At 39.7% G+C, this 23,280-nt stretch overlaps 2 protein-coding genes across 4 annotated transcripts; both read right to left on the reverse strand.

Moving 5' to 3' along the window:
- Positions 1-88: 88 nt before the first annotated feature.
- Positions 89-13,934, reverse strand: ankrd33ba (ankyrin repeat domain 33ba). The gene is made up of 6 exons (XM_086021467.1): positions 12,777-13,934; positions 5,142-5,271; positions 3,957-4,097; positions 3,560-3,701; positions 3,288-3,486; positions 89-2,078 (listed from the first exon to the last, which is right to left on the reverse strand). The coding sequence occupies exons 1-6, from the start codon at positions 13,179-13,181 to the stop codon at positions 1,536-1,538; spliced, it is 1,560 nt and encodes a 519-aa protein (XP_085877593.1). The 5' UTR covers positions 13,182-13,934; the 3' UTR covers positions 89-1,535.
- A 2,036-nt stretch (positions 13,935-15,970) lies between these two features.
- Positions 15,971-23,049, reverse strand: ropn1l (rhophilin associated tail protein 1-like). Of its 3 annotated transcripts, none has more exons than XM_086021082.1 (6): positions 22,907-23,049; positions 22,194-22,326; positions 21,152-21,275; positions 19,889-20,050; positions 19,226-19,401; positions 15,971-17,933 (listed from the first exon to the last, which is right to left on the reverse strand). In XM_086021082.1, the coding sequence occupies exons 2-6, from the start codon at positions 22,322-22,324 to the stop codon at positions 17,852-17,854; spliced, it is 675 nt and encodes a 224-aa protein (XP_085877208.1). In that variant the 5' UTR covers positions 22,325-22,326; positions 22,907-23,049; the 3' UTR covers positions 15,971-17,851. The 3 variants fall into 3 exon arrangements, with proteins under 3 accessions (XP_085877208.1, XP_085877209.1, XP_085877210.1); XM_086021083.1 differs by lacking the exon at positions 22,907-23,049 and adding an exon at positions 22,415-22,651; XM_086021084.1 differs by lacking the exons at positions 22,194-22,326; positions 22,907-23,049 and adding an exon at positions 21,913-22,171.
- Positions 23,050-23,280: the final 231 nt, after the last annotated feature.

Consider the following 23,280-nt stretch of genomic DNA (forward strand, 5'->3'; position numbering starts at 1 on the left):
CTAAGGCTTTTTTTCCCACTAAATATGAAAAGAAAGATAAGATAAATGAAACTACATATTTTCACTCCCATAATTAACACATGCACAGTCACTGTAAGCACAATTGTTTATTTCATTTCAGTAGTCCGTGCCCTATAACACCATGCACCCTTATGAGATAATGTGAGAGACCACTGTTTTTTTATGTAAACATTTGAGCTTTTCAACTCATCCGGCGTGCGACATCACAATAACGCTCCACAAATCTCTCTTGGCCTTAAGACTTGGGACACAAATCAAGATAGAGTAAAAAAAAAAAAAAAACGTAATTAGAATTTCAATTTCTAATAATCCATCCATTTATTATAGTGCTTGTCCTTATTAGGGTCACGGATGAGCTGTGGTCTAACCGAGCAGACTTTGGGCGGTAAAGCATAAAGCATCTAAATGCATGTTTACAGGCTGTGTATAGCCGATGAGTCGTCGTCATGGAAACATTCGATAATACTGCAAATTCCTGCTATCGTGGGGTTTGCCACCGAGAAGCATGCAGTAAATAGAAAAAATCAACAAGTAATTGATATACCCTCTCATTAGAATTTGTAGGTCACTATGGATGCCACAAGATATCAGCAAAGGACTACTATTGTCTAAATGAAGCTCCTCAACTGACCTGAAATTGTTTCCTTAGCACCAAGATGCCACCAGATGGCCTGAACATTCATTCATTCATTCATTATCCATACCGCTTATCCTCACAAGGGTCGCGGGCGTGCTGGAGCCTATCCCAGCTGTCTTTGGGCAGTAGGCGGGGGACACCCTGAATTGGTTGCCAGCCAATCGCAGGGCATGGCCTGAACACAATAACAGCAAATAGGTGAGTTTTTCAGCAAATAATGGGGGATAATTTCCCCCCAAAAAGTTTAAAACAGGCAAATTTGTGAATTCTGAATGGCAATATGATGTGATATCATTAACAACAGCTTTGAAATGATAGCAAAAAGCATTTCTTTATTACAAAATACAGTATTTTCAGCACACCATGTCGGCTGTCTGTGGAATATGTTACAGTGAGATTTGCCGCCTGTGTTTGTTGTCATGCTGGAAAATAGTCGAGTACAAATATAATTTTGGTTTTGTACAATTTTTTGGACAAAGTTAATGAACTTTGTATTACTGTGTTTTTTCCCCTCCTTAATTACAGTGGAAAAACTACAAAAATGCTGGTGTGAAAAATTGAAAAAAAAATGTAACAAAATACAGGCTTGGCCATTAGGGCTGCTTTTAAAAGCAATAAATATGAAAAATAAGTTAAAGCTAAAAACACTTTCAAGTATAATATCCCCTGGGTAATTCATACGTGACATTGCAAATGGCGTGAGAACTTCTAAAGCTGGCAGCAATCTTATATTCCTCTTTGCATCCACTCAAAGTTCATTTAATGAGACAAATCAACATTTTCTTGTGTTATTGAAATACTGCTGGTAAGTCGAGTCACCCTGAGTCAAATAATGTTCAACCCATGATCTGATTTTGGTTTAGTGTGCATAAAAAGACTACTTCCTGGTCGCAACAGTGAGGTGTCTCTTGGTTGATGCCTCCAGCCTCCTCCTCTCAGCCTCCTCGGCTTTCCTCCTCTCCTCTTTGAGCTCCTTATATCGCCACTTAGGGATCTGCAGCAGGTGTCTACCTCCATCCTTGGCGCTGCTTTTCCTGCGGATCTTTTCAGGCTCATAAGTGGGCGCGGGGGCCTTGGACACCCTCACCTTGGGGATGGTGAATCCCGGCCTGACGCTGCTCCTCCTGAGCAGCATGTGCAGAGGCAGCAGGCTGGCCCTCCGTAGCTCCGTTCTGTTATACGAAAACATTCCCAGGCTGGAGCTCCTGGCCCGAGGCGCCGTGCTCTGCGTCTGGAGGCTGGCCCGTCGGTCGGGTGAGGGCTTGGGCACTAAAGTGACCCGCGAGTTCTGGAAAAGCTTGAGGTGGGTGTCCACCCTCTCCGGATTGATGGCGCTGAACTCTTTGGCCCGCTGATGACAGAGGATCTCGGGAACTGCGTAGCGGCGTTTGCCCACACTTGGGGGGCTGTCAGGACACACCTAAAATACAAGTGTGATTGTCACAGCTTTCCTGAAGCTAAATACCTAATACCAGAGGTGTGCATTTGACGAAATTTTGCGGGTCTGTTATTCGTCATCCGTCAGTGGCCTGGGTAACCATCTGTAATCGTCAGTTAGTCCGCCAGAAGTCCGTTGGTCCTTCAGACGAACCCCCGCCCCTCCAAAAAAAATGTCAGAAAACGGCCGTTGACGGACTAACGGTCGTACAGATGACGATTACACTAACGGATAAGGACCCCCTTCCGTCATTCATCAGTCTTTTTTAAAAGGTGTCCCGTCATTTGTCAATCGTCATCAAAACGGGTGTCCGTCAGTCTGACGGAATGCCCACCTCTGCCTAATACAGGGGGCTCTCAGTTTATAACGGTATCGACATACCCGGTTCTGAGCGGCACAATGAACTAGCTTGCACAGCGGCTTAAAGTGGAAGTCAACCCAAACTTTTTTTTTTCACGAATATGTTCCCAGCAGGCCCACTAGTTAAAACACGGCATTCTGATTAATTTTGCGTTTGTGGAATGTAAGTTAAGCAGCAAAATGCACTCGTTTTTAGCCATCTCCGGGGGCGGCCATTTTGTCTTCTGTCGACCGAAAATGACATCACAACTGCTTACAACGACCAATCACGGCTGAACTGTTTTGTGAATCTGAGCCGTGATTGGTCCTTGTGAGTAGTTGTGATGTCATTTTCAGTTGACAGAAGACAAAATGGCCGCCCCCAGAGATGGCTGAAAACGAGTGGATTAACACTTATTCCACAAACGCAATACATATCAGAGTGCTCTGTTTCAACTGGTGAGCTTACATAGAACATATTCTTGAAAAAAATATGTTTGCGTTGACTCCTTCGTTAATAATCCATCATCAGGTGGCCTATGAAAGCTTTAGTTACTGCTGTCCTCACAGTTTTTCATTTGCTGGTTTTGTTAGTACAAATGTTTGGTTGCCAGCCAACGCCAAAGTATTGTGATGTGAGTGATAAGACGCGAAAATATGAAAAAAAAAAAAGTGCATTCCTACATCATGCCTGGTGATTGTTGAAGGTGAAAATTGTTGTTATAAACAAGATAAAATGTGTTCATACTCGCATAAGTTTACCTTCGAACAGGCAACTAGTATGCAGTACAATACATTATAAATTTTCCTCGTTCGAACTAGGAAAGAGGGAGCGATTTTCCGGCCACTCACCGTATGACAAGTAACGGCGATAAATGGGCTCCTGATGGCCGTCGTCACGGATACCAGGTGGTCGATGACTCCGGCGTCCTCGGGGTTGGTGATGTTGGCAATGTTGAAGATGTCGCGCACCGTGTCGGTCAAGCGCTTCAGACAGCCTCGGGGTTCCCGAGCTTTGGCCACCATTGATGCCAGGGGGGGCCATTCTAGACTGAGAAAGTAACTCTGCTGTAATGTTGTTGCTGCCCTTCAACTCAACCAATCGGCAAGACCAAGATTTTTACCTGTAAGCATCACATATTTGATCCGGAGTGGATCGTTCCATCAGTCGGGCCATCACCCAGGCAGTTTCATAGCGGCCAGTGAACAAGGCCCACTCCCTGGCGGTCATTTGGCGGCCACAGTCCCGTGCATTTAGAGTGGCTCCTGAGAGGAACAAGACGAAGGGGCCATTGTGCTACTTTGATTACAAACTGTGTGTTTGCACATGTCTAGACTGAACATTTGCAAGTCTGCCATTTGTGCTGACTACCGTTTTTAGCATTCAGAGGCAGAATCTATCATTTTTTCAAACTTCCTCATTGTATAGAATTTTCAAATATTTTGAGTTCTTGAGCCCCCAATTGAAAATTCAATGGTACTCCGAACAAATCGGACTTGACGTACGGACATTCTTCTCACCCGCCATCATGAGCGAGCGCACACATTCAACGCGGCCCTGCATGGCAGCTTTCATGAGAGCAGTGAAGCCGTGGCAGTTTCTCCTCTCGATGTCCAAGCCTGAGTAGTAGTTGAGCAGGTAGTTGGTGATTGTAATGTGACCTAAAGAAAAGACAGACACAAAGAGAACAAATCCAGTTAGCGTTTTGCATCACTTTGTTAATAACGTTCAAGCGTCCTGCATACGGGACAGTTGTTTGACGGGGGGATTTACGTCACTAGCTGGAAACTTGCCTGGCTGAATAATATGAAGTTCAGATCTACCTTAGACAACCGCAATAATACCATTTTTAATCTTCAATAAAAGAAAAAAAAACAACCAAACACATATTCAAAAATAATTTAATAATTGACTAAAAATTTTAAAGTATATATTTTTTTCATGAGTCTCACTGGGTGGCTTGTGCACACCCAGGCCTACCCATGGCTCCGCCCCTGATCCCATTTTAAGATGCAATCATATATGCAGGCTCAGCGAGCACTTAAAGTGGAAGTCAACCCAAACATATTTTTGATTAGTTTTGCGTTTGTGGAATACGTGTTAATCCACTCGTTTTTAGCCATCTCTGGTGGCAACCATTTTGTCTTCTGTCGACTGAAAATGACATCACAACGACCAATCACGGCTGACCTGTTTTCTAAATCTGAGCCGTGATTAGTCGTTGTGAGCAGTTGTGATGTCATTTTCAGTCGACAGAGGACAAAATGGCCGCCTCCAGAGATGGCTAAAAACGAGTGGATTAACACTTATTCCACAAACGCAATATTTATCAGAATGCACTGTTTCAACTAGTGGTCTTGCATAGAACATATTCTTTAAAAAAACGGTTTGCGTTGACTTCATCTTTAAGTCGGACACTCGCAAAAACACCAAAGATTTCCAAGACAAAGTCAATCCATCAATAATGGTCCTATTACGTCGACAAGGGTCCAGTGAAAATATTCAAGGAAAATAGTTGGTCCACACCAAGCCTAACATCCATATAACTACTTTATATGCTGCTGCAAAGGTTACACATTTCCATCAGATACGCATATTTTCAACATATTTTTGATTGTTGATTGAGTTAGCTTGAACGGATTAGCCATGCGAGCGTTTTAGGTAAAAATGACAGGAAGGATAGAGGGCAAGTTTGAGCGACTTACCTGCCTGTGCTGCGGTGATGAGGGCCGTGTTCCCCTCGCTGTCCTGCCAGTTAGCGTCCAGATTCGGACACTGAGACAGCGCTATGACAACGTCAACATAACCTTGGTAACAAGCCACCAGCAGCCCGGTCTGAGACAACACAAAAGCGAAGGCATTAAATTAGAGAAACGCACAAAAATGTATGCTGCCATTTTGGACCCTGAAAGATGCAAAATCCAAGCAGAGCAGCGCTAGCAGACATGGACCTTTGTGAATTAATATGACATGTTTTCACTGCAAACCGAGACATGTTGAACTCAGCGGAAAAATAAGCAAGAGTCGCCGTCTGATGTTGCGGGCCAGAAAAGGAGTTTGTGTTTGTGTGCGTATGTGTGAATGTCGCTCTGTGTGGGAGTGGGAGCTCATGTTTGCCACAGTGATGACCCTGGAAAATTCAGCTGAAAGTAAAAGTGAAAGTTGGGTACTTTTCTGGCAGTCACAAGCCAACACAAACAAGGTTGATGATGGGCGTGTAGAAAGTTACTTTTCACAGGGTCACACTTTTAGCTCTGTTTTGTATACTTGATTTATATTGGGATTTAACCATATCATGACTATAATTCATCTATTTTTGGTATCTATCATGTTTACTGGATACAGTATTTAAATGATACAATAACTATAATAGTTAAATTTATCATCACAATAACCGTATTTTCTAAATATACATATTATTCATTATGAAATAACAAATTTGCTCTTTTTACATTTACCAGAATCAGTTGTTATTAGTTGTTATTGGAGCATCAGCGAATCAGCTAATTTGACCACAAAAATCAGTTGACAAAAAACGTCTGCCTTGAAACGAGGTGCAGGGCAATTATGGAATAACCGAAAGGATAATCAACTTTAAAAAGATTTGTTAGTGGCAACCCTAGTTATCATGAATAATTAATGCCATTCATTTAAGGTGAAGAAATTGATCTTATGGATTATTTCTCACAATAATTAGGAAATACCAACATGTTATTTCTTTGAATCTCTTCCATCGTTTACATTTTACATCATTCCTCGAATATCACAATTCCCTATCACTGGGGGATGCCCTGCCTGACTCAATGCAACTGTGTTGTTCTGTATATGGGTGTATATTTGGTCATCTTTTCTCTCTCACACTCACTCACTCACAGGAACACATACTGAGTGTCTGTGAGGCAAAATCACTCCTCTGATTGGTACAAATTGAAAGAAAATCCCCAAATTCAGTCTTCAATCCTAATTTGGTTACTCAGCGATGCAAGACAAACACTGATTTAAACAGCTAAAATGTAAGCAACTATATGTAGTTTGGACCTTAAAATGGTGTTACGGTATTAAGAATGAAATAGTACCTGACCATTGTTGCCATGGCAATGGCAAGCACTTTCAGTAAGTGCTTGTACAAACTCGTTTTTAAGATTTTGTGCTCTATGTATTATGTTCATCTTGTGTCCATACTGATATTACAATGTTTTTTCTAAACACGACATGCTTAAATAGTCAAACTAATCTGCTCTATATTTATTTTTACCACCACTAATATTGAATGACAGTTTAAAAGTCAATTGTTCCTCCTAATTGTAATTCAAGCCCCGGAACTACAAAAATATTTCATGTAGAGGCTTGAAAATGAAAATATATACGGTATATAAATATTTAAAAAATTGTGAACTTTAACAATCAAGTTTCACAAAAATATATTTTGGATAACGTATTTGATACAAATGCACAAGAGTGTTTGGTATTGTAGCAACAACCTGAATAATCTCCTGAAAAACACCCCCATCAAATTCAATACTCTCTATATTTGCACTTGCACAAAATACTTTGTAAAATCACCACCATCCGAGTATTTGGTATTTCCCTCAGTGCAGGCTACTTAAGATAGAATTTATAGCCCATGCGTAATGGACATGATGTAAAACAAACACAACTATTAAAACAAGCCAGGCTGTCAGCCGAGTGCATGTAATCACATTAGTGTCGTCAGGCCTGGGAGCCCCGAGGAGACAAAGGGGGAATGTTTGTCGGGAATAATTGGTGGATTGTCTGGAAAAAGTTCGCTTTAACTGCATGGCTCTGGTCCAGTCAGCTCCTCCTCCAACAGAAACGGTGACGATTACTTACAGCATGTGTGCTTTTTCATGTGGGCCAAATACAAAGGAAGGCATACAAAAGCAGTTTGAAGACTTTCATTATTTTATGATGATGGACGTTCTATGTCCTCCCTGATTTTAATCTCCTGTGTTCCAATTCGTTGAATCCCTGCCGACCTTGTTTAACCCCGCTATGCTCAGATCATATCCCAAAAAGTTAACGTAATTCCAACTTGCTTTCATATTTACGCCCAGGCCACAATGTGAAAGGTTATGGAATTCAAGACGAGAAAACGTTGCCTTTAAGAAGACAACATCTTTGTAAAGGAAGATGTTTTATATGGGCTGTTGTTGTTTTGTGAAGCTTTAATAGTATGGTATTATAAAGAATAATGATGTATACTTGCTCAGAACATCAAATCCTTTTTACATTGCATGTAAATGATGGTTCGCATGTCTTCCTCATGGTTTAGAGTTTTGGGGTTCAAATCTTAGCTTTGGCCTTCCTGTGTGAAGTTGCAAGTGCTCAGGCGTCCTCCTTCTTTTCAAAAACATGAGCCACTGAGAACTCAATTTATGATATTTTGCAAGAGAGTGATTTATAATTTGATGGCTGCTGGGGGTGGGGGGGGCATATTTTGGTGATTTATATGGCAATGATTACTTCTTCTGGATATTTGTTTTAATGGAAATTGTGGTTTTCCTCAGATTTGACTTTTAACAAATGTCTGTCTAGCAATATTTCATTACAGATGATAAATAGCTTTCACTCACATTAATACACAGATGCAGTGAAATCTTCTAAATTTCTCTGAACCTCACTTTCGGAGACGTTTTTGTAGGAGGTGAGGTCCAGTTTCATGGGCGTGGCCATCTTGGAAATGACACTTGTTGCACCGATGAATCAGGAAAAGTGCTGAGTGCAGTAACAGACTTCCCCTTTTTTGTTTGAATTGGAACTAACATTGATTTTGACCAAAATGCATTTGAAAAATGTGCTTTGTCTCTATTCATTTGTGCACTTAACTTAAAAACGTTAAAAGTGGAGTTATCCCACCCTAGTTGGCTCGATTGTCCTTATGGGCGAATCCTGGGTTTACCTCCAGTTTACCCACTTCCCGAATGACGGGATGATATCACTTGAGAACACTGTACATTCTATTTCAAATTCTAAGAACAGAACAAAGATTAAAATTGTTATTTAAAAATGTTTGTATATTTTGGTTTTGCAGGTTGTCTCACTACTGTTTCTATCAACTGCTTCTTATCTGTGTTGCAGAATTTTTGGTTATGTTGTGCAGCATATCAGGCAAAAGAATTTTGGTCATGTTATTATTAGCAAACCGAATAATCTGGGGAATATCCATTGCCAGAAATAGAATATCTTATCTTTCTCTCTCACAGGAAGAGAGTTGTAATTATGTACTTTATCTATGACTAATATACAACAATCAAAGTCCTGATTAATTAAAATGATGTCAAAATCTCTCTCATCATTCAATCTTTTTCTTTTTCCAAATTCAATTGTTCAAAATCAATTTAATTTAAATATTCTAAAAAAAATAGTAAATGATGTAACAGTGCAGAGATTAGACCAGAGGCCATTTCCAGTCAATGATGAATGTGTGAACACTCCTGTCAGGAGCTACATCAAATCACATGTGCACAACTTTGATTTTTCCAATCACTCACACTAGCTGGGCTACTTGCAATAATATTGCTTGGTCTGATGTCCTGCAATAACATTTATCACACACAATCTAACAACATTCTGTATTAGTCCTTCCTTCTCTACTCTCCTGCTCTCACCCTGTTTGGAAAATGTGGTCGACTGGAGGCGAGCGGGGGGCTAACGAGAACAGTGGCCTCATTTAAACTTAATGGATGCTGTGTGTGTGTTTGTGTGCGAGTGCGCGCGTGTGTGCATGTATGTGTTTGTGTGTGAGAGGCTGTTGAGTCAGGGACACAGTCTTTCCCAGAAAGGGTTAAAAGGACACTATGTCCTCATATACAAAGTACACAAGTATGGTGGTTTTAAAAAATTATGTAAAAATTCTGCCGGCTAGTGGAGTTTTTGCCAGGGGGAACACTATTAAAAAATATAATAAATGTTTTTAAAAATTATATAAATATATGCCTTTCATTGGGGCTGCTCGATTATGAAAAAATATGAATCATTTTTATTGTTTGGCAAAAATTGAAATCGCGATTATTCAAACAGTCATTTTTTGGTACAAAACAAGAAAATATTCAAACGTAAAAAATATAAAGACAAACAAATGTAAGTAAGTTCCTTTTGGACCAAACTAAATGTATAAAGTTAGTTATTATAAAATAAAAAAAAGGTGCAAATATATAAATTCAAGTATGATTTCCTTGCATAAACAAAAATAGTGTGCCGGATATAGATGCATATTAATAATTGTTTTTCACGATTATGCTATTTTGTAATAGTGGAGTGTAATAATTGCAATTGAATTTCGATTAATTGTACAGCGACACCTTTCATTGCTTATCGTAAAAAAAACGATCACCCGCAGCTTGTACTTCACAGCCAACCAGAAACCGGACAGTGTGCGGTATAGCCTCCCCAGCCGCCTTTCCTTAACACTGCAGGTTACAAACCAAAGCAGTAACTGAATCATAATAGTTTTGTGCATTTTCTGTACCGTCAATTTGAAATAATTGCTTGCTCTGTGTTATGCTTGTTTTTAATATGATTTATTAATTAATCCCAAAAATAATTGACAGATGAATCGACTATTACAATAATCATCCGCGCCCAAGCAGGAAGTTTCACATGTACAGCAAAACAAAAACGAAAAACATCAGTCGCACAAACATAAATCACTAAATAGATAAAAATAAAAGTAGTGAATGAAACGCAGCTCAAAGTAAAGGAGTGAAAGTAATGTTTCTTCTCAACATAGATACTCAAGTAAAAGTAAAAGTTGCATCAAATGGCCAAGTACAATTCATCTCAAGAGTCACTAGAGTAAATGCAATGAAGTATAAGTATTTTCACATTGGCTAAATAAATATATGTTAAATTTGGTTACTCACGTCCCAAGGCCTTACTGGATTGGGAATTGTAAGACTGGTCATACTGACTATCTCTAATCCTGATCTAAGAGAATTAAAATCACAGCATTAGTCATCGCATGTCTAACTACAGTACTATGCCCACAGTGTTATCTTTATGATTCATTTTGAGTTAAGGTCATGTTTGGTCAGAACACTTCAACTTTCTTTTTTTCTTTAAGCTTGTACTATGTCCGTGGTGAAGATGTAATTGCCTACTTGTCTTACATAATGCATTGTTACAACATGTTATATTTGGATGCACACATCATTGTCAGGGTATTCACACACACACGCGGACTCACATACACAGTGATGAGCTTTACAGATGCTTTGTAACCTACATTTTGTGCGTGCACATACATACCTGGGATCTGCGCATCTCACACGCATCTGTGCAACTCACATCCCGCTTATCCTACTATTTACTTTATGTATATTTGTACTGTATATATATTCAGGAACACACATAGACATACACAAACATACTTATAGTGTACACAAGCATACACTCCAAGGAGTGATATTTGGGATGTGTGTTTTGCCTTTATTTAATAAAGACTAATGTCAAATATATAAACACAATCACCCTGCATATTGACATACACTAAGTGTTATTTAATGCACTTATCATAAACATGAAACATTAAAATAAATCATTTTTGGGGGTCACACAGCAACATTTAATTGATACACAAAAATATAATTGAGGGTAATTAAATATTCATGCAAGTCAACATTGTGTGCTTATGCTTGATAAATACCTGTAGTTCAAACTTTAGAAATGGAACAATTTGGAGTTCAATTAAGATGTTGTGGATAAAAATGACTCCAAAATAAAAGTTCAGAAGTGAGTTCAACTCATATGCAACATCAGAAAACGTCAGATTCAGGTCTTGTGAGATGTCTTCCGACTGCATCTGAAGTATGAATTTCTCAGTGTTTTGCTTTTTCTTTGGCTTTATGTATGTTTGTTTTGTTTTTTTTTGGTCATGCCACCACACAGGAGTTTTCACTGAGAACAAAAAGTGTCCTGACAACCGTAGAACAGGAAATAGAACTTATTGCTACATTTTATTCTCAGTGCAGTATCGGCAATAAAATAGCATGGCAATACACTGTCCCCTCAAATCTTGTTTCACGGACATCTTCAGGCAAGCAAGCTTACTTTATTGTAGTTTTGATTTCCAGAGGTTAGATGTTATGTTAGCGACTGACAAAATTGTTCACTTTACATTATTAATTTTGGGGAAAAAACAGAACTAATTACGTTCAACGTTGGATTTTCCGCTATCGTTTTGATTAGGCAAGACTGTACCAGTAAAGTACAGTAAAGTATTACATGGAGGTCAGACTGTATCCTTCCCGCAAAGCCTTAAAATAGTCCCGTAAGCCTCTGCACAAAGCCCAGGCTTAATTATTTCTCTCCAAAATCTCATGTGCCCGAAGTGAACTCATCTCAGTGTGTCAGTAAGATGGGGCGTGCAAATAAAAGTAAAACTGACAGTAGTTCTATATGCAACTTTCATCTATTTGTGAGGTTGTGTCAGTCCTGTCCTTGTAATTATGTTAGACACACATTTGAGGGTAGCCTACTATGTGTGTATGTATGAACAATTTGGGGCGGTCAAGGCCATATTTAATTGTAAACACAGACAGATGGGCCAGGCCATTTGTAAATGAGGTTGAATAAATAAATGAATAAATGAAGGCATGGATGTAAAATATATAAAATATTTAATTGTAAATTGTAGTATTGAAAGTTATTTGTATTATGTTCAATTAACCAAGTGTTTGAAAAAATCCCAATTTTAAAATGTTTTTAATGTAAAAGCGTTTATTTTGTTAATACAGTATTTTTTTGCATTTTATTTTAGTATTTACAATAAATCAGGGAAGCTCCTTTTATACCCAATCATCGCCCAGCAGCTCCCAATTAGCCTGTTCAACTGTGGGATGTTCCAAACAGGTGTTTGATGAGCATTCCTCAACTTTCTCATTCCTCAACTTTCTCAGTCTTTTTTTGCTCATACAAAGATATTTAAATATATACTGTGTATAAATAATTACAATGACATGATTGGTTAGTAAATTATATATCACATTTTAAATAAAAACGGCAATTGTTGTATTTTTTAAAGAATATTGTACAAAATGTACATACATAATTTATTATATATTTTTATGATTATTTTGTTGCATCAATGAGATAATTGTTATTTTATTCTTATTATTTTATGAATTAAAATTGTCCATGTTTTACATACACGTTTTATTCATTAATTAATGTATTTGTCTTTATCTCATCTGCCTGGCCTATACTCAAATGTGGCCCCAATGCACTTTAAAGTCAAGGGCAAAACCCCTTTAATACTTTTGTTCAAGACGACATGTCAATACTGGAGGTGGCCAGCATGTTGTGTGACGTAGGTTCCATACCCTGTTGTTCCGGTCCGTCTGCTTGACCTCGTCCTCGTCGAGCCCATGCCGTATCATGATCCGGACTATAGCGGCGTTGTTGGTGCAGCACGCCCGGAAGAACGACACGGGTTCAGGACTCTGCGGGGACGGGGAGCGCTCGGAGTCCGTGAACGCATCATCAGGAGGGTAGAAGGAGTCGTCGGACGCGATGCTCCTGCTATCGTCCAAGTCCTCGAAGTCAACTTCTTCGAAATCATCCTCCTCGCTCTCTTCGTCATCCTCACACGAGCCAAGATAGTCTTCCTCCTCAACTATGCTCGGGTGGACTTGAGCGATACCGGCGCCGGCTTTGAGCTGCTGGAGCTGCTTGACCCGAAGCGACGCTGCGAGCCCTCCATCCCTGTCGTCCGTGATCAGCACCATCTAACCCGGAGCGAGTACTGCCTGGCATAGGACTGGCCGTCTCTTCCGGGCTGGATTCCAATCAAACTTTACTTTCCTCATGCACTCCTCGAGTGGCGCGCTGTCAAGTCTTTCGGATGAGTTCTTTGCGTGCCCATCAGAACTCGGAGTGCACGTGCACGCAACACTTGAGTGAGCTCAGTCTTTCACGTCCAGAGCGGTTCCCAAGTGTGCGTGTGAAAGCGTGGAGAACACATTTGAAAACGCTGCACCCAAACATGACATGCACGGCGGGGAGAGAGACACAAACCGAACATGCAGTCTTCTAATCCGATTAGATGGCCCCGGGACAGCCCTCTCTCCCCCTCAACCCCCCCACTCACTCAATCTCTCTCGTTCTCTCTCTCTCTCCATAAAGTACAGGTTATCCTCGGTTTTGGTGTTCCGCTACTTCGTCAGCGACGAAAATTTATTTGTAGTACAGCAGTACCGTAATACAGTTCCTTATTATCGGTTGCACGTGACTGACCATGGGGCCGTTGCCAATCAGACGCAAGTCAACCATAAAAATCTTTGCAATTCTAAATAAAAACTAAACCTCAGGAGGAGAAAAAAATAAATCTAAGCCAGACAATAATAATCATGCATTCAATTGTTACATCATAAATGTAGTATGGCCCTAGAGAAGCTTGATTAAAATAAGGGGGAAAAATCCCCCACAATGCATTTCTACCACATCATTACCTTTATTTTTCCCAGTTCCTGTAGTGGAAAAAGCAAGTGCATAACAGCCCCAGTGTGGGCATATTAATATTCTACCTTGTTCTATGAACCCCACCCCCCATCCCCAGCTGAGAGCAGGGATTGGTCTCCTGTGGCTGGCCCATAATCGCTATGGTACCAGCAGGTGTGCTGTTGTGTGGGTCATACGGGATGTTAGCAAGCCCATATTTACATGCAGTATCTCTTCATCAAGTTTGATACCAAAAACTCATCACTGTTGAGATATTTATCTGTATTCTTGTGTGGAATAAAACCAAATCAAATCAAATTGTATGTATATAGCACTTTTCACACATAAAATGCAACTAAAAGTGCTGTACACTAAAACCGTCAAAGGACAACATAAAAAGAGAACCAGCTCCTGCCTTCCCTCCCTCCCTCACAATATACACAAAGACAGATATCCACAAGCACACCGGCACTCAAACATACACACACACACACACATATATACAACCTGAAAAAGAGACATGGCAAGGCACAGAGAAACCAAATGAGGAAAGAGTACCCAAGGGGAGCTCATCCACGCTGAGAGGAATGACAGCCCATGGCCACGGGAAGCACCACCACCACAGAGACCCCCGGGCCACATCAACCGAGGCAGACTCTAAACATAGTGCAGGGAGGCCAGCCACACCTCCCAGCGCGGAGGCCCCCCTTGAGGAAACACTGGAGTTAATACCTGGATGAAGCTAAAAGACAATGACAATGAAGTTAAAAAGACAAGGCAATAAAAGATGCTAACTAAAAAACAATAAGATTGGATAAAAAAAAAATAGTAAGAGATTAAGAGCAATTATTTAAAAGCCAGACTAAAAAGGTATGTCTTGAGCCTCCCCTTAAAAATATCAACAGTCTCTGCGGACCTGACGTCCTCTGGTTGGCTATTCCAAAGTTGAGGACCAAAATGGCTGAATGCAGCCTCGCCATGTGTTTTGGTCCTCGCCCTAGGAATAATTAAGAGGCCGGTGCCAGAGGACCTCAGTAGCCACGAGTGTTGGTATGATAAAAGCAAGTCAGATAAATAAGATGGGTCAAGACCATTTAGACATTTATGAACTAATAAAAGTACCTTAAAATCGATCCTGAAACACACGGGGAGCCAATGCAGCAAACTTGAAGCTGGTGTAATGTGCTCCCGCCCTCTGGTCCTCGCCAGCACCCGTGCGGCTGAATTCTGTAGTACTTGTATGGAGGAAATACTCTTTTTGGGGAGGCCAGCAAAGCAGGGTGTTACAATAATCTAAACGACATGAAATAAAAGCATGCATCAGCACCTCCGTGTTAGCCTGAGAGAGAAACGGGTGGGCTCTGGCAATATTGTTAAGATAAAAAACTATATTGGTTAAATTTTTAATGTGAGGAATAAAACTGAGCTCAGAGTCAAAAATGATGCCCAGGTTCTATACACATTATGAGGCTTTAAAATCTAGTAATTTTGGTAAAGGTTTCTCTCTCTGACCTACAGGACTGATTGAGCTGTAGGAAATTCTCTGCCATTAACGACTTAGTATATAAATTACAATTTAAAAGGGTATCAATAGGTCAGGAGACACGCTAATGTATAGCTGTGTCATCAGCACAGCTGTGGAAGCTGATGCTGTGTCTTCTGATGACGTCCCCAAGGGGAAGCATATAGAGATTAGAAAAGTATTGGACCTAAAATTGAACCTTGGGGAACCCCACATTTAATTTCATGGGTTTTGGAGGAACAAGTATCCATGCTTACAAAGAACCGTCTGTCTGTGAGATAGGAATGAAACCAGTTAAAAGCAGTACCAGAGATGCCCACCAGGTTTTTAAGTCTGTTTAATAAAATTTGGTGATCAACCGTATCAAAAGCAGCGCTTAGGTCCAGTAGCACCAAGACTGAGTTTTTTCATGTCTGCAGTATACCTGATTATCGTATAAAATGATAATCAGTTTATGCATTTTCTACACTGTCAATTTGAAATTATGTTAAAAAATGTCATTTTGAATTAGGGGATAAAAATAAAAATAAAAAATGTTTACAGATTGGGTCAGAATACAATGATTGCATATATTTTTATTTGTATATTTTAGGTTTCAAGGAAAGGTGATTCACATGAAATTGAATTCTACAAAGCATAAAACAAACAAAAAAAAAACACATCAACAATACTCACTTCCCCGGTTCGAAAGTGACATAAAACACTGCCTGGTTTATTGAAAGCAAAAAAAGTGCATGGAAGAAAACATGTTTTTATATACACGCTGCGATGTAGGACCTGCACAAGTAGCAATTAACACAACTTTAGCCACACCATCCATTTCACATTCAACTCTTATTTTTCTCATGTACATCAAAGCAACCCAGTCATTTGGCCAATGATTCAGTGGGCCTTCGAGGGCTGTAAAATGTGATGGCTGTCTCGCGTGGCTTTTTTGTGGATAAACACAACTGTACTTTACGGACCATTTACAAAAAACCATAAATGGGAAGTTGTAGTTTAATTATGGGGGACAACAACAAGCTCTTTTGGGACCAAGAGCCTCAAAGACACAAGCAGTTCTATTTGTGTAAACAATGTATTGTCATATATGGACGCCAGTACTGTACGTAAATGTAAGTAATAGCTCTGGATAATTTATTCAGAATCATGTAGTCATCCAAAGTTGAAGGCCTCAGGAGTTCCATTAAAATGCTCGGGGAAAAATATGCTTTTAAAGTGAAACAAAATGAGGAGTTCAAAAAATCATGAAGCCTTTTCTTCTATTTGTTGTGTTTCTTTTGATGCCACCACAGAAGCATAGCAGTGAGGGCAAAGAGGAAAAGTGTCAAGGATAACCACGTAATCAGAAATAGATTGAATTGTGGCACAGGAAATGGTCTAGCTGCTTAGTACAATACGAGCAATACAATTAATCTGACTTTAAATTCATTTAAATAGCATGTTGCTAAATGCATAATGGCTAATGTCTATATGCTTTTAAATCCAAAACTGTTTTTTTTCCCATACCTATGATTAAGGTCTTTGTTATAATACGCCCCCCCCCAAAAAAAAAAAAAAATCATGTCCGTGCACTGTACATTCTTTTAGTAAAACAAACTACTTGTTTCTTTTGTTTGGTTTTAAATGTTGTAACTTTTTTTGGTTTATGAATGCTTTTAAATGTTTGTTTTTTTTACTGTGAAGCACATTGAGTTATCTGAATGAAATGCGCTATATAAAGCTGCCTTGCCTATGGTAAACATGTCATACGTTACTCTCATATGACGGTCCAGAATGTTAAAATTCTGCTCAAAAATCACTTGTAGATAAGTGTTTTATTTAAATGAGAGTGAGTTTAAAGGGTCAACCCATTTTCTTTACAATAGTTTGTTCTATGCACCTGCAATAGTCTCATTAATAACCCTGCAATAACCCTTAATTATGTTTTTATTATAATTTTATCATGATCTTTGGTCCTGTGCGTCTAAGTAATTCCCAAATGTAGCCAATACAAATAGCTTCATTTATTTTTGACATCTTCCTAAAGCTGGATGAATAATACAGGCATTATTGCACATGTGCAAACACACAAACCTCCGTGTGAATGAAAGATAACACCCATCTCAACAGCTCAATAGTTATTGAATTCATGGAAATTAGTGATTAACTGTTGAAAAAATGAGTTTGTAGTGAGAATCTTCTAATATGCCAGGATGATGACATCATCGGGACATCAAAAAAATTAGAGGGTTGGGCGGGTGGTTTGAGGGGTTGTGCTTGACTGACAACTACTAATCACTGTAGCTGTTCCTTCTTGTAAGCTTGCAGATACTTAATACAGTTCCACAAATTAAACCTTTTTTTTTTTTTTGTTCAAGTAAACGACATTCAGCATATAGTGGCAGGCGTTTCCATATTACACACTCAGAAGTCATGACACTGTTTTGCTCAACTTTAGTCCGATGAGTCACTGGGTGGGTTCATATCCTCCCGATGGATGAAGTCAAGAGGTTTGATCATACCGTGCTGCAATTTCCTGCAACAGTTTTAAAATAAATACATTTTAAAATAATAAAATTAAATGTTTTTTTTTGGAAAAGTAAACCAACACTTCTATTACATTCTTATACATATACATTGCATAGGAAAAGTCTACACACCCCGTTTAAAAAGGGACATTTGGTGGTTTTATTTAGTATATTATCCAGTGGTTAACTTCTCTTTATACTTATATGACAGTTAATGTTTATGATGGCCACAATTTGAGCCTGGAACATATTCATTCACTTGAAATGATTTCCTTCGGGAAGTTATTCTGATTTTAGAATGCGTCACAAAGATTTAGAAACAAAATGTCCAAGCAGTGGACATAAAATGTGTAAACGTCAAACAATCCTGTTTAGGCCAATAAAGTGGCTGGTCAAACTTCTCTGCTATATATACAGCCTCAATCACGCTGTTCTGTAACATGTTGCACAACAGCCAGGGCTCCATAAGGAAGCCTTTTGTGTCCACTCACTCGTCTTCTATTTGGCACTACATTGCCACTTTTGTCATGTGTCTGCAGATGTGCAGTTTAAAAAAAAAAAATGGTGTTTGTGCAACAAGGTCTACACTCAAGATGAGATTCCTAAACCGTTTCCAAAAATGTAAAAACATTTGAGCAACTCGACTGATCCTTGTAAAAAAAAAGAAAAAAAAATCATCTGTTCTCAACAGAATATTTGTTTTATTATGATTTAAAAAAATATACTGACTTGTCTTGAATGCTTCAAAATAAAAAAGATAAAAAATAGGGACTTTTAGGGACAAACCTTAGGGAAGCAGAGCACTGATTAATAAAGCCTGACGAACCCGTAATTGGGAGCAATTTGAGATAAGGAGCACCGCTAGGCCAATTCATTAATAAAACGCTGTCATTTTGTTGAATCTTTTTTTTTTATCATCCTTTCCTGCTGATGTAGAAACTCGGAAAAACAATTCCGTTCTGCTTCTTGCTCCCGGGACAGAGAAAGTGACGCGTCAGGGCACTATCTCACTATACCATCTGAGCGCTCAGGATTTGGCTCAACTCCCAAGGTGAAGCGGTGTCTTTTGGACCAAACGGGCCGAAAATATTCTCAGTTGTCAGGTTGTACAACAGCTAAGCATACTTGGGCCGATCACTATTAGGGTAGAACGTTTTTCCATCCATGACGGTTCCGGGTGAGCTGGAGCACATACATTCATCGAGTTTTCACTGTGTCATGTGACCCGATGGATTTTGAGATAAGTCCAACGGGAAGTTATACACACCATGCAAAAAAAAAAAAATCTGAATGAACCTACACTTGTGGCTCCAGGCTAGTGAGGAAGCCATCGATGTGGCCCTGCGGCATTTCTGGGTCCAGGTTAGCCAGGTAGTTGCACAGCAATGAAAATATCTCAAAGGGGATCCTTGCGGCACCGCCCTCCTCGTCCTCGGTCAGGATCTCACAGGCGACCTTGAGGGAGGTCTTGAGCGACTTGTAAAAGACAGAATACACGATGTTGGAACAAACACAAAGCATGGGAATGCAGAACTTGACTGGCCTCGAGTGGTCAAAGTGGTGAATAGCATTTACTTCATCTTTTTCCAGTTCAACGGGCATCGAGCACATCATTCGCAAAAGTTCGCCAAGCTTGAAATTTACTGTCACTCAGTGTTGGTGTCATGCGGGGCCATTGCCTGTGAATGCCTTCCATGACTCTAAATGAGCTACTGTGCCCTCACTATTTCTTCCCCCTGCAGTGTGGCCTTTTCAAGCCAAGCTTTCTATACATTTTTTTTTATGTGCCAATATATTGAAATTGAATTGAACTGTCACTTTTTAAAACGGAAATACGAACTTAATGGAAGCAGGATGAACAACGTCATCATTTTTAAAGTCGAGAGACTCCAATAAAAGCTAAAAGGTCCCTACATGACACCAAGTTTCACTTTTCAAACAAAGTATAATGCACAAATCTCACATCTCCCAGAGCACTGCAGCCCAGCGCAAAAAACTCCATGCAGCTGATGTCCATGCCGAAGTTGCCCAGAATCAACATGTTCTCCAACTGTTCCATGGGCAGACACAAAGCCAGCCATTTGTCCTGCAACATTTCTCTGCCGCATGTTTCCGCAGTGGACAGCTGTAGAATGGCGCAGAAACATATGCGGTATACACGTGATAAATATGCTGATCTTAACAGCAGAAATGCAACTTGAGACTACAGAAACTGCTTGCTGAGGATGATCTGATGTGGTTTTGTTTATGTTGGGAGACACCATCGGCATCAGTATTGACATAAGCAATTCTTCTTATTCACTAAAAAAATAAACAAGCACCATAACATGTGATACCACTATAGTTTTAAGGCTATTATTCCATCATATTTTCATACACCTTATGAGTTTCTACATCTTAAACTATAGAGTGCCAGGGGGTCAATTAGTGGTTCATTAGCATTTATTATCCATTAGGGGGAAAAAAAACACATTTTATTTCTAAGGAAAAAATTATTCAAAAATGCAATCAAAGAATATCTAGCTATCATTGCTGTCAAAGTAAAAAGGATACATTTCCATATGTGTGTCATGGTTCCCAAATTCAGGGAGGTAGGAGAAGCAGGGCGTACTGAACAAAACATTTACTAACAAAAAACAGCATAGACAAAGCCCTGAAAAATCAAAAACTTAAAGTAATAAAAGAAACACTAGGAAACAAAACACAACACTGGGAGAAACAAGACAATGATAGCAGCAATGATTCAACATGGACTGAAGGAAAACTAGGAACTTAAATACAGGCATACTGATGAGACAACGGGAAACACCTGGATGAGACACACAAGGTAGGAGGGAGCTGATTGGCTAACACTAGGGGGTGGAATGCACACAGGTGGACACAATAGTCATTGACGAGACAGACACAGAAATATTGAGAAAACAAAACTAAAAAAACCAAACAAACATGGCAATGTGGATTTTTTCTTTTTATCCAAAACCAAAATAAGTTGTTTTCAGGATAAAAATAAAATGTAACACCGTATTTAAATATAATACGGATTTTGATGAAGAAAAATATAATGCATGTTATTTACTGCATTATGGCCTGAATGGTGCACAAAAAAAATAACTCTGTAAAAGTGTTCAACACAAAACTAAAACCTCAGAAAAACAGATATTTTTTGCCCTCTTAAAAATGTGAAGACTAACGTGCTTACCAGTGCAGTACAGTAATATGAAACTACCTGTTTGTGAAGAGTCTTTAGCAGACCTGGAGTCAGCATAGCATCTTTAGTCTGGCTGCCAAGATTAATCTCTAGCCTCTCCTTGACTGGCAGAATCTCTCCCTTTGCCAATGCATCAAAGTAGCTGTCAAAAATGGACATGTGATTAATACAATGATTAAAATGATAAGTGTCAAAGAAAGAATAGAACCAAATACATATCATAAACGTTTAAGGCATTTAAATCGGAGCGGTTGATGCTGTGTGAAGGCCGCACATACGGCGGCCCTAATCGCTCCAGCGTACGTGAGGGATTTGAATTGATTTTTAAATGCTGAGTTTAGAGTTCCGGATGTCAATGGGTGGCTTCCAGAGAGTTGCCCTATCCCACACAGTGTGGTAGATTGTTAGTAATTAGCCCATTTTCTAGGACACATTACAATTATTTGTTTTCACTATATGTCTCATTTTATTTTCTGTGAACATGGCTAAGCTTCATTGGTCAGTAATAGACCAGTGGGGCTACACATACTCATTATTATTCCTTTTAGGTCTTTCATTTGTGACAAAGAAGCTCGTGGTATCCAATTAAAGTCATCCATCCATTATCGATACCGCTTATCCTCACAAGGGTCGCGCTGGAGCCTATCCCAGCTGTCTTCGGGCAGTAGGCGGGGGACACCCTGAATTGGTTGCCAGCCAATCGCAGGGACACAGAGACAAACAAACAACCGCACTCACAATCACACCTAGGGGCAATTTAGAGAGCCCAATCAACTTACCATGCATGTTTTTGTAATGTGGGAGGAAACCGGAGTACCCGGAGAAAACCCACACAGGTGAACATGCAAACTCCGCACGGGGTAGCCGGAGCCCGGGATCGAACCCACGACTTCTGAACTGTGAGACGGACGTGCCAACCAGTCCACCAGTCCCCAATTAAAGTCAATCAATGCAAATTTAAGAGATGCACAGGTCAAAAGGGGCTTTTTGTGCAGTGATGTTGCATGCACGGACTCGCTCTTATCAAGTATAGTTTAAAGAGCATCTAAAATGAACTCACGCTGCAGACCACACCAGCAAGTCTTTGGGCTGAGTTCGGATGGCTGCTTTCGTGAAGTTCTTGAGGACTTCCGGCAGTCCCGTCGGGATTTTGATTTGCTGGGAACAGAACATGGTCTCTGGAGGAGGCATGGCTGCAAACACAAACGCATTCCAATGAGCGACGACCACCAAATAATAAATAATTCAAATAATTCAGCTAACCGTGCAATCATAACTTACTTATAATTAAAGCGTCGTGCTGCTACACTTGGTAACAATTGAAATGGATAGCAGTGGAATCAGGTAAGTATGCAAGTAGGCATGCAGGTGACAGTCTCGTTACGTAACGAGGTACTTTTAATCAATATTACGAGCACCTTGATAAGCAATACTTCGTCGGTGATGTCATGTACACGTCTACTCATCTTGCTTAACCCTGGTGATTGATAAGAAGCAGTCGGTTTAACAAATTTAAGCCGTCGACGACTTTTAAAAGGAATTCGTTGAGTAAAGTACCATGCCTACTATTTTTGTTTTAAAGACCACGAGTTTAACTCCGGATAAATTTTTAAATAGCTACGCACTTGAAAGAATGGGTCCTATTAACGGTAGGTACTTGTACTAAAGGTGTACTGTAAACTTCACTGTAGCATAAAAAATAAACGCTCAAACAAGGACTATACATCACAACTCAACGTTTCAATCAGCTAAATAGAGGAACGGATTTATTACCTGGGCTATTGTTGAGCGGCAAATGTTGACAAGAAAACAGCGTTTGTAAATCATTCACTAACTAGTTTTGGCTAGGCTAACCCAGCCAAGTCTTCATTTGCAGCATGGTTGCCTAGCAACGGGCTATATGCCGTCCTCTTCTTCAAAGAGACACTTGTCAGTTTCACTTTGACAATGTCGCCCCCATGCTACTACGGTGAGTACTGCGTCTTGCACATACATCTCCCATTCCAACTAGTGTAAAATTCCCTTGATTAAACAGTACAAAAGACGTTGACCTGTTTTATTGTATTTAAAAAAAAATGTATATGCACACATTAATTGGTGTGTTTAAAACTGAAGAAAAGTTAACCATTTCGATAAATAATTCTGTT

This window comes from Filicampus tigris, chromosome 21 (genome assembly GCF_054856515.1).
Source record: "Filicampus tigris isolate MCC_2025a chromosome 21, RoL_Ftig_1.0, whole genome shotgun sequence".
Taxonomy (NCBI): domain Eukaryota; kingdom Metazoa; phylum Chordata; class Actinopteri; order Syngnathiformes; family Syngnathidae; genus Filicampus; species Filicampus tigris.

Coding starts and splice junctions, on each gene's coding strand:
- ankrd33ba (XM_086021467.1), bottom strand. CDS start 13,181: ATGGTGCTGATCACGGACGACAGGGATGGAGGGCTCGCAGCGTCGCTT. Junction 3,487..3,559: donor CAAATATGTGATGCTTACAG/GTAAAAATCTTG, acceptor TTACTTTCTCAG/TCTAGAATGGCCCCCCCTGG. Junction 2,079..3,287: donor TCGCCGTTACTTGTCATACG/GTGAGTGGCCGG, acceptor CTTGTATTTTAG/GTGTGTCCTGACAGCCCCCC.
- ropn1l (XM_086021082.1), bottom strand. CDS start 22,324: ATGCCTCCTCCAGAGACCATGTTCTGTTCCCAGCAAATCAAAATCCCG. Junction 21,276..22,193: donor TTGCTGGTGTGGTCTGCAGC/GTGAGTTCATTT, acceptor CATTTTTGACAG/CTACTTTGATGCATTGGCAA. Junction 17,934..19,225: donor ACTAGCCTGGAGCCACAAGT/GTAGGTTCATTC, acceptor AAACTGTTGCAG/GAAATTGCAGCACGGTATGA.